Below are 10,680 nucleotides of genomic sequence, written 5' to 3'. Positions count from 1 at the left end.
ATTTTTTCAAAAATCTTCGCATCTTCAGTGTTTTTCAACATTTAAAAAAATCATTTTCAAAATATTGTTCAAAAATTACAAAGTTTGCTCTTTCCAAAAGTTTTTCAGAGTTTCGAAATTTGTTCGCAGATGCAAAAAAGTCTACTTTTCCCAAACATGTTCATATTAAAAAACTGTTCTTTTTCTAAAATTTGTTCACAAATTCAAAAAAAATCCCATTTATAAAATCTGTTCACACATTCAAAAATTGTTCACATGTTTCAAAAATTCTCAAAATTTGTTCACAAATTCAAAAAAGTTTCGATGTTTATATTTGTTCGCAGATTCAAAAATTGTTCACATCTCTAAAACTTGTTCATGATTTTCAAAAAATGTTCCCGTTTAAAAAAATCACAAATTCAAACAAGTTCCTGTTCTGAAAATTTGTTCACAAACTAAAAAAATGTTCATTTTTTTAAAAAGTATTCACAAATTGAAAAATTGTTCGCATTTTGTCAAAACTTGTTCGTGATTGTAAAAAATTGTTCAGAATTTGAAAAAATGTTCCCTTTTTTCAAGATTTGTTCACAAATTCAAAAACAATTCTTGTTTAAACTTGGTCCATAATTAAAAAAACATTCACGTTTATTAAACATCTGAATTTTTTTCGTGTTTATCAAAATTGGTCAGAATTTTAAAAATTGTTCCCTTTTTCAAAATTGTCCACAACTTCAAAGTTGTTCCTGTTTTTAAAATTTGGTTACAAATTCGAATAGTTGCTAACATTTTTTTAAACTCGTGTGTGTTTTTGCTAAAACTGTTTGGAGTTAAAAAATAGATTCAAAATTAAAAAAATAAAAAGGAAAAAATAATGCAAATCTGCTGATGTGACTAGTTCTAAAGTATTCGCATTGCCATTTCCCCACAAACATGAATTAGTCGTTGTGGCTAGGTAGGTTTGTATACGAGAGCACGATCGCGAGTTTGAATCCCAGTTGTCGCTCTAAGTTTTTTGTTGCTTTTTTACACCGCGCGCTGCCTGCGTGTGTCGGCCCAGTCGGGGCGACTAACCTGTGCGAACCCTCGACATTCTGCCACATTCTGCGGAAGATAGGAAGCTTTTTTACACCGCGTGCTGCCTGAGTGTGTCGGCCCAGTCGGGGCGACTAACCTGTGCGAACCCTCGACATTCTGCCACATTCTGCGGAAGATAGGAAGTTTGTATATATTGCCAAGGGAAAGGGATACATGGGCTTTGCCCTCTTCCTACGCAGAGAGTAGGTCAGACGGTCCGACAGATTCAGCCCTGACATTCTGCATGTGAAAGACTCCATGCTTCAATTACAACTTGAACGAACTCTAGTACTCGACGCTTCGGTCCAATTTCAAGGGAGCGTTCGAGGAGGCTTGGGTTGGGCCCCGAACAGTTTAGCGTTTGGGCGTAAACGGTCGAGCTTCAACTCCCCGAACGACGGGGGAGCGACTGTGTCTCGCCTATATAGTGCGAGCCAGTAGATCGCCTCGCTTGCAGGCAGCTGGTTCGTGGGCCAGCATAGCAGTGATGATGTCATGATGACGTCACACATAGGTTCTCTTTTATGTAGTTTATATTTTCATTATTTGTTTCTATTTTTCTCTTTTGTTTTTTATTTTTATTTTATTTTCCCCTTTCACTTTTCTAAAGTGTTCACCACACATTTAAAAAATGTTAATCATGTATTTGAAAAATGTTAAACGTGCATACAAAAATATTCATGGTGTAGACAAAAAATGTACAATGTGTATCAAAAACTAGTCATCAAAGTATGTACTCCCTCCGTCCCAAAATAAGTGTCTTGAGCTTAGTACAAAGTTGAGACACTTATTTCGAGACGGAGGGAGTATTTAAAAGAAATCTTAACCATGTATTTAGAAAGATGTTAAATGTATATAGAAATATTCCAGGTGTATATGAAGAATGTAGAACGTGTACGGAAAAATTGAATATGAGAACATATTTTTTCTCAAATGTTGACCCTGTATCAAAAAATGTGAATCATATATTTCAAAAATGTTAAGCATGAAAAATATGTTCCTGATATATATGAAAAATGTATAAGGTGTATTGAAAAAAGTAGACATCATGCATTTTTTAAAATGTTAATCATGTATTTTAATTTTTTTCAAACATGTATATAATGTTCCTGGTGTATAAAAGAATGTAAAGTTTGTATGAAAAAAGTTGCCATCAAACACATATATTTTAAAAATATTAATCATGTATAAGAAATGTTGCGGATGTATAAAAAAATGTCCAGTGTGTATGATAGAAAAGTATACATCTGAAACATATATTTGACAAAAATATTAATATCCAAAAAATGTTAAGATGCATAAAAATAATGTTCCAGATATAATGAAAAATGCACAACATGTATGAAAAATATTCCTAATGTATATTAAAAGTGTACATTGTATGTGAAAAAATTAGGCATGTGTTAAGAAAATCCTAGAAAGATGCAAAAGAAAATTCAAAATAAGTAAATAAAATAAAAACAAAAAATATGAAGAAAACAGATTAAAAACCAGAAAGAAACAAAGAAAACTGAAAAAGGGGAAAAGGAAAGAGAAATAGAAACAGAAGAAAACGATAAAACCCCAGAAGAACCAAACAGAAATAGAAAATAAGAAAAGAAATTGAAAAGGAGAAGAAAGAACATTGAAAGCCAACAATGTAACCAGTGAAAAAAAAAAGCTACAGTACTAGGCCGACCAATAGTGTAGTGCCCAGATATGCTTAAGGCGAGACCGAAGCTACACTCGCTATAAGCGAGATATAGCTTTTGCGAAATGACGACTCCATCGCGGGACAGTGTGAGCATCAACTACCACGAGCGATGGTTCCACCGCCGAACGGTTCGGGGGATGTCCCAGTCCGTGTCTAGGTGCACTCGACGTGGTGCCTGGATTGTCCGGTTGATTTGGCCCGTACGGTCTGACTGCGTGGAAGAAACTTTCCTTTCTCCTTTTCTTCCATGCTCCCCTCTTTTTTGACATTCAACACCTCTTTTATTAATTGACTACAATTGTAGCATTTTCATGCTCCCCTCTTAGTTGTTGGATGGTGTAGATATTCTCTTATGCACGACCTTCTCCATGGCTCGCATGACACTTGAATCTTTACCTAATAATAAAGGGTGGAGTTCTCCTGGGCGCCTGTCATGCTTTTTGCAGAAACCCCCCCGCACTTTTCTAAAATCAACCCGCAGTCCCGTCTTAAGTGAAAATATAAAAAAGATTTGTGTTTTGTAGAAATCCCCCTGAGGTTTCAGTTAATCAACCCACAGTCCTATTTTAAGTGAGAATGAAAAATGTTTTGCTTTTTGCATAAAACCCCATGAGGTTTCGGTTGACCGCCGTCCATCTAGAAAATAATGTTTTTTTACATATTCAAATGTTTTTTATATTTATATCTTTTAAACCATAACTCCAATTTTAACATATTATATATGAAAATTGTTTAGAAAAATGTGTAGAATCTGAATATGATGTTCTTTTTACCTATTAAGCATTTTTAAATGATGTTTAGAGACAGATTCAAATGCTTCAAAAAATATTCATATCTTTTAAACCCTAACTCCAATTTAACCGGGGGGATGGGGTTGATGGAATTTGATTTATGCTCTATGTTCTATGTTGTTGCTTTTGGTGTTTTGGATGAACTAGTATGATGATGACTATGATATATGTAGTACTCTAACAATTCCTTTTGGTTGAATTTTTGTGCAAACTGTGTTTGAATTGAAACCAAAAAAATGCATCATGTGTTCATTAGGAACATCAAGGTTCGAATAAATATAATATTGAAATAAAGTTGAAATGAGGTTTATATATGCAAATGCAAAAGGATAAGAGATATAGCAGGACAAAATTATTGGGAGGGGGTGGGTTAGTTCCACCCTCTCAGCACCTTGAAATTATTGGGAGTTAAGTTTGCAGAAGAGTCAAGTATAAACATAAAACACAATTTTATGACGAGTATCCTTCAAAATTAAGCATCGAGTTCTAATGCCCATGCATGACTTCCTTTCAGAGACAAAAATTTGTACTCCCTCCGTTCCTAAATACAAGTCTTTGTAGAGATTTCACTATGAAACACATACGGATGTATCTAGATGCATTTTAGCATATAGATTCACTCAATTTGCTCCGTATGTGGTCTATAGTGGAATCTCTTCAAAAACTTATATTTAAGAACTGAGGGAGTACACAACAGGGAAGCGTATTGCACTGAACGCATTGTGTTTAATACTATGCATTATATTCACACATACCATTTGTACGCAGCACAGAAAGGTATTCGAATATACTACAACACTATACGCTACTAATCATCAGAAATTGTCTAGCTAACGCCTCTGGCAGGTCACCGTGCCATATTTCGAGCACAACACTGAGCAGACCTGTACAAGATACTCACAGGATCAGAGGAAGGAAAAGACACTCTTGAAACCAAGGAAAGGTTCGCCAGTTCCACTGCCCTTTGAGCTCGCCAATATATCCTTGCAGTAGTCTTGAATCCTGAGAGGCTGAACTGTGGCTGGAGCTTGCCTCGTAGCCTGCAAATCTGGGAAGGGGCTGCTGGAACAGAGTTTGTTCTTCTCCGACGGGTTGTCCCTTCTACCGGCAAACTGAGCAGAGTCCATGTCAGGAGTTTTGCTCAAGACATTGCTCTTCGCGGATGAGCTGTCCCTTTTAGCTGCAAACTGGAGACTGTTCTCATCACGAGTTCTGCTCAAGACATTGCTCTTTTCGGATGGGCTGCCCCTTCTGCCTGCAAATTGAAGAGTGCCGTCATCTGGAGGTCTCATCAGGATCTTGCTCTTCTCAGATGGGCTGTCCCTTTTGCCTCCAAATTGATGAGAGTTCTCATCAGCTGCTGTCCACAAGATCTTGGTCTTCTCCGATAGGCTGTCAGTTCTGACAGCAAATTGAACAGAGTTTTCATCTGGAATTCTGCTCAGGCTCTTGCTCTTCTCAGACAGGCTGCCCCTTCTGTCAGCAAATTGAACAGAGTTTTCATCTGGAATTCTACTCAGGCTCTTGCTCTTCTCAAATGGGCTGTAAACTTTCTCTGCAAACAGAGAGCAGCTCTTCTCTGAAGTTCTGCTCAGGATCCTCCGACACTTCTCGGCTGTATTGGTCGGAGAGACTCTAAGCTCGGAATGTTCAGAATCCATTGGTGTGACCTCATTCGCATGCAGGATTCCCTGATCCAAGTTAAACTGTCCCCTCGATGTCTTCATCTTCTTCAGTATCAAAGGTTCATAAGAGCTATCCATCGACTTTGATAACATCAGTGTTGGAAAATCTCTGGATTTCTTGCGTATGTGATCAAAAATTGTGTTGCTGGTGGCACTTCTGCAGTCTGCTTTTGCTGGTTCAGGAAACGACACATCTTGCATATCTAGGAATGTCATAAACATTTCGCTTAGAAAAGTAAACAAAGTAGATCTTGCTGACTGGAGTGCAAGTCAAACAAAGCAGGTATGGTGTTTTATAACATCGTGTTACCTCCATTATCTTCTTCAAGCATTAGGTCAAAGCTGGGAACCTCTCTGTAGTCATCAAAATATCACCTCAGAATAGTTAATACTCAGAGAAGGTTCAAAGAACATGGAAGAAAGATCAAAATCTGACATGTGATCAAAGTTTCAACAAAAGCTGTGAACCATAGCAGTTCTCTGGTGACCTAAGGCAGCCTTGCAAATATTTGCTTCTAAAGAACCCTAGCGGATATTTTCTGTACTAAACACTAGACTAATGGCCAATCAGGCAAATGTTCTGTTCCCAGCTACACTGATGAATGCAAGCCAATTCTAGAATTCTTGGAGGAGTCCATATAGTAGGTTAAAAACTTACAGTGAAGCCAAGTTGTTAAATGTTCTCGTTCCCGGCATATTGTCAACTTTGTCTGGAACGTTGGCACCATCATCGTCTTCTATAACGCAAACCTCTTTTGATAGTGGGCTCCGTCCAATATGAGGTTGAGCTGGACTTGTTTCAGCTGTCCTGGAGCTAACCAAACAAATATCAGCAGGAAGACTGATCAAGGGTTTTTGCTTTTCTGTCCCATATGCTTTTGTCACATGAACATCATCCTCCCTGCTGACCACATGCTTCTTGTGGATATCAATACCAACTTCAAAATAAAAATTTATGCACAATATATGTCAGCATAAAATTGTAAAATGACCTTTTATTTGTCAAACAATAATTATCTGTTGGAGACATTACCGTGTTCTTCAAAAATCAGATCTACCTTCAGAGTCACCCTGGCACTCTGGGGGCATGGCACCAAAAGTTTTACAGAATATGGGCTGCATTTAACAAAATAGCCAGTGAGAGTAACTAGGAGCAACTTAGCTTTGGCTTGGGTGTCAGAGAGTATAGCAAGATCCTTGAACGTTGGTATCTAGTTGAGCGATTTTATTCATCTTTGCTATCACTGTGCTATGTTCGTTTGCTGTATCAAACAGAGGTGCTATTTGGTGCTTAGCAGAACAAGTAATAGTCTAACCAAAAAGGTGAGGTTGCTACCAGATTCTGCTACCTGCTAGAATAATCTATTTAAAATACAAATGTAACGGAAAGAATATCTTCCTTGGAGGAGCAACAAAGCATTTACAATGTACCGACTTATAGCAGTAAAGTTAGAGTTCATTTGCTTGTCTACTTAGATAACAATGGTTCAAATGTTTGCTGAAATAACAGGATTTCAGAAGTATTACCTGGAAAACTCTCGAGCCCTTCAAGGAAGAGTTGAATGATGGCAGGAATAACCAAAACAAAACAAAACCACCCATCAGGAGAAAAAAAAGACCATAAAGGACACCAAGATTATAAAATAAAACCACTGACCTTATTTTCTCATGAAAAAGGATCATATTATCTTCCTCTGAGCCCACAATCTGACAAACAATAGTTTAATATTTTTTAGGTTTAAGCAGTATTGGATGATAAGAAAATAAGCTAAAAGATGTACCATGTCAACATAGTTCTGTTTACTGGATCGAACTGCCTGTGATTGCCGGCTTAGTGTCACAGTAATGGTTGATTTCCCCTGTCTGTTTCCAGCATCCTCAATTTGTATGTCAATTTTTGGCGGTAATGACGACAAGGACTCCTTTATCTGATTTCCAAATGGATAATTTCGTCCCGTTGCACTTTCCAGCTTTCTAGCATCAGCAGTTGCCAGGCTCTCGAAGGAATCAACTCCAGCAGCCTTCAGTGCCTGGGATAGCAGTCGTAAACTCACCAGTTAATTATGCAGTTTTTGTATATAGAGTGCCTAAATAATTATGGTTCAAAATTAATAACCTTCGCTGTAACAATTCCAATTCCAGGAAGTTGTTTGAGTAAAAATAGACTGCTTTCCCAAAGTTTTTGGTCTAGGCATTTTGCAAGGAGCATAGAATTTATGGCAGATCTGTAACTCCTTTTGTATATAAAATATTCTTTCATGCATTTGGCAATCCTACATCCATTTGAGCATATTGAATTTGTTTCCTGCATGCAGAAGTCCAAAAAAAATTAGAAGGAATGGAAATAATATTAAAATGTGTTTAAAGCTAAATAAACAACCAACCTGGTTGAGGGATAAATCATGCATTAGGGGGTCCCCAGTTAAACAGTCATTCGCTAATACAAATATTTTATCTTCTCTTGTCTGGATACGCTTCTTCTTTTTCCCATTCTCACTGACAACATGGAATCGAAGCCTCCCCTCTTTATCTGAGTTTATGTCATTTAGAGTTTTCTTCTCATTTCGACGTAGTTGGATCCCTTGAAATTCCAGAAGAAAAAAAATCAAATCACTAATTCACTACACAGACTAACTTATTAAAATCAAAATATATAGAGCTGCCTACAAGAAATCTCTGCAGAGCGGCAGATGATATGCAATAAATCTTCCAAACTGCAACATGCAGAAGCTTTGACAATAAGCTTCATCGTGTCAAACTTTAAATAGAATTTTGTCATCAGCCTCCCAGGTTCTGAGTAGAAAGATACATACCAAAAGCGTTATTTGATGTGCAGATGAAATACAGATACATATGCAACTGATGCAACTGATTGGAACTGTAACTTCTAAATAGCAATGAAGTACAGTATGTGAGGACAAATGAATTCAGGACCACCAGAAAATTAATAGCAGAGTTATAACATTTCACAATGCATGCCCAACCCTCTGATATTTCTATGAGTACCTATACCTTTTCTAATACAACTTTGTATAATAAACTTATCCCATAAGAACTCCAGTATAATGTGGGTATTGCAAAGAGGTGAAAATACAGAAATAATCATTCTTTAATATATAGACATAGAAATGTGGATATTAGTATATTACTGATAATAGTTCCGTGTTTTCCAAAAAATAAATTGCAGAAATAGTAATGCAATAATGTTAGTATTAGAAGGGATACAAGATTCCACTTGGCCAAACATCAGACATAGAAGGGATTTGGAAAACTTGATGAAACACTTAAGCTTATGCTTTTATAATGAAAGCTGTTGCATATGATGCCATTCGATTGTAATTTTCTTGCAATATGGAAAGTTTACCTAATGGTTTTAGACTGAAACCATCTCCATCTGTCCAAATTAGCCCATACTCACCCAACTCGTGGATCTTCTCGACACATATATCTGTAAATTCAATCCATAAAGATAATTATTTCATGAATTCATGAGAGAACCGTTAAGTCAACAAAGCACACAAAAGATACCTCTCATTTGTTTCTCAAGGAGATCACGAGGAATCCCTCTCTTAATTCCGTAGTGCTCAGGGTTCTGATAATTTATTTTGACATGAATTAGAGCATACATTTAAACGAAAGATATTTAAAGATCAAGAGTAGTACGTTCATGCCTTTTTTATCCTGATGTACAAATATGAGCACTTGAGCCATTCAATTGCCAAAGTTATGTCAGACACTGTCAGCTGAACAATCTCTGCATTTAAATGCTCCACTGCGCATGGCAGCAACCTGGTCATAGTATCTATAATCAGCCAGGAGTTTCAAATGAAGTACCAGGCATGACAGAGTTAAGTTTCAGTTAAAATATCACGTAAGAACTTTTCAACTGAACATAAAAGAACTTACTGAGACTCCACCATTTCACATCCACTGAGAAGGTTCTCATATAGATGGACCTACGAGACAAATTTATGACAGGTTAGACCAAAAACCAGGAAGCATTTTCCTGTCAAGGGTATTTCAGAATTAACAAGAGAGGAAAACAGAGGAAAATTACTGTCTCTCTTCTTGTCATAATTACAACTGTTCCAGTATCATCAAATGGTGGACGGCCAGCCCTACCACACATCTGTGAATGACCGAAAAAAAGAGGCTCTGTCAGAAGCAAGGGCATTATCACATACACTGTTTCCTATTTGAAATACAAAATGTAAAATAACTTGACCGTTGAGTCAAATACATGTTAATTTTAACTAAATATAATAACGCATTACAGGATAACTAAATCAACTTGCGTGCATGAAAAAGAATTTAGCGTATCCAATCATTTGCAGCAACAAGCAAGAACCAACTTAGTTATTCAAAGGAAAGTTTACATATAATAATATATGGATATTACTGAGGCCTGAGCTAAATTTATTAACCTGTCTCTTAAATTTATATTCATTTGTAATCAGGTAAGCAAGTAAAAACACCTTAAGCAACAGGCATATCATTAAGGCTAGAAGAAAAAAAATACATAGCAAATAAATGTCTGGCGGTGCATATCCTTTGTTTATTACAATGCTATTTTGCAGAAGCAACTGAGACTTGATAGCACACCTGAAGCACCATGGATCTCTCATATTCTACATACGAGCCCTTCTCTTTGTTGCTACAAAATGTATGGAAATCAGAAAATATCATAAAAGAACAGAGGGTAGGTAGAATGCTGTCATATTAGAAAAAGGGTTCTCACAAAAATTGTGTCGACTTTATCACTACTGTATGTGCAGGTAAGTTGATGCCATGTGCCAAAGTATTTGTCGTGCATAGAATTTGAAGATCACCCTTCAGGAAAAGACCCTCAACAAGACTCCTATCCTTTAAGCAAAGACCACCATTATGGAAACCAACTGAAATTTGGAAATACGACAACGTCAGTGTAAATTTAGGAAACAACTAACGTGAGTGTCCAGATAAAAAAATTAGGAAGGTCATGGGTGCCCAGAGAACAAGATTCAACATGACCTCCATGTACGATACAAGACTGCAGCTGCTTGTCACTACAGGTTAAGGAAGCCTCTCGTAGATGTTCATACTGCTGCATAGATTTCATGAATGGATTTGAATAGCCAAGAGACCCCGCAGTTTGTGAGAGGCACTGTGCTGCTTCTTGTGCACCTTTTCTTGTAGAACAGAAAACAAGTGCAGACTTCCCTCTTGAGTGTTGCATCAGTATATCTGTATTCAATATTCGCTTTCTATTTTGATCACTTCAATTTCAATAATGTAACTTATGGGCAGTGTAATTGACAGATGGGGAGATATGACTTACCGAATATGAAACTTTGTAGCCTCTGAAAGTTGAAAAAACAAAGAAAATTAAGTTAAATTTATTGATTCAGTACAGTGTCCAACATTATTCAGAAGAAAAATGTTGTGCACAAAGTATGATAGAATATATCTGAACACTCCT

The 10,680-nt window shown here is 36.8% G+C and overlaps 1 protein-coding gene across 2 annotated transcripts in view; it reads right to left on the bottom strand.

Annotated features, from left to right (window-relative positions):
• Window positions 1-4,263: 4,263 nt before the first annotated feature.
• The window catches only part of LOC119296216 (ATP-dependent DNA helicase MER3 homolog), a 9,540-nt gene continuing 3,123 nt past the window's right edge, over window positions 4,264-10,680 (bottom strand). For both annotated transcript variants that reach the window (XM_037574615.1, XM_037574614.1), the window contains 19 exons: window positions 10,540-10,561; window positions 10,233-10,445; window positions 9,961-10,117; window positions 9,825-9,876; window positions 9,280-9,351; window positions 9,129-9,178; window positions 8,894-9,011; window positions 8,751-8,814; window positions 8,587-8,670; window positions 7,890-8,015; window positions 7,607-7,803; window positions 7,339-7,527; window positions 7,004-7,252; window positions 6,880-6,929; window positions 6,750-6,767; window positions 6,256-6,338; window positions 5,881-6,160; window positions 5,533-5,576; window positions 4,264-5,425 (listed from right to left, as the gene is read on the bottom strand). In XM_037574615.1, coding sequence (XP_037430512.1) covers window positions 4,443-5,425; window positions 5,533-5,576; window positions 5,881-6,160; window positions 6,256-6,338; window positions 6,750-6,767; window positions 6,880-6,929; window positions 7,004-7,252; window positions 7,339-7,527; window positions 7,607-7,803; window positions 7,890-8,015; window positions 8,587-8,670; window positions 8,751-8,814; window positions 8,894-9,011; window positions 9,129-9,178; window positions 9,280-9,351; window positions 9,825-9,876; window positions 9,961-10,117; window positions 10,233-10,445; window positions 10,540-10,561 — 3,051 coding nt within the window. In that variant the 3' untranslated portion in view covers window positions 4,264-4,442. The remainder of the gene's footprint in view (window positions 5,426-5,532; window positions 5,577-5,880; window positions 6,161-6,255; window positions 6,339-6,749; window positions 6,768-6,879; window positions 6,930-7,003; window positions 7,253-7,338; window positions 7,528-7,606; window positions 7,804-7,889; window positions 8,016-8,586; window positions 8,671-8,750; window positions 8,815-8,893; window positions 9,012-9,128; window positions 9,179-9,279; window positions 9,352-9,824; window positions 9,877-9,960; window positions 10,118-10,232; window positions 10,446-10,539; window positions 10,562-10,680) is intronic.

The sequence above is a fragment of the Triticum dicoccoides genome, chromosome 4B, assembly GCF_002162155.2.
Source record: "Triticum dicoccoides isolate Atlit2015 ecotype Zavitan chromosome 4B, WEW_v2.0, whole genome shotgun sequence".
Lineage (NCBI taxonomy): Eukaryota > Viridiplantae > Streptophyta > Magnoliopsida > Poales > Poaceae > Triticum > Triticum dicoccoides.
This window is presented reverse-complemented; position numbering and strand designations above follow the sequence as displayed.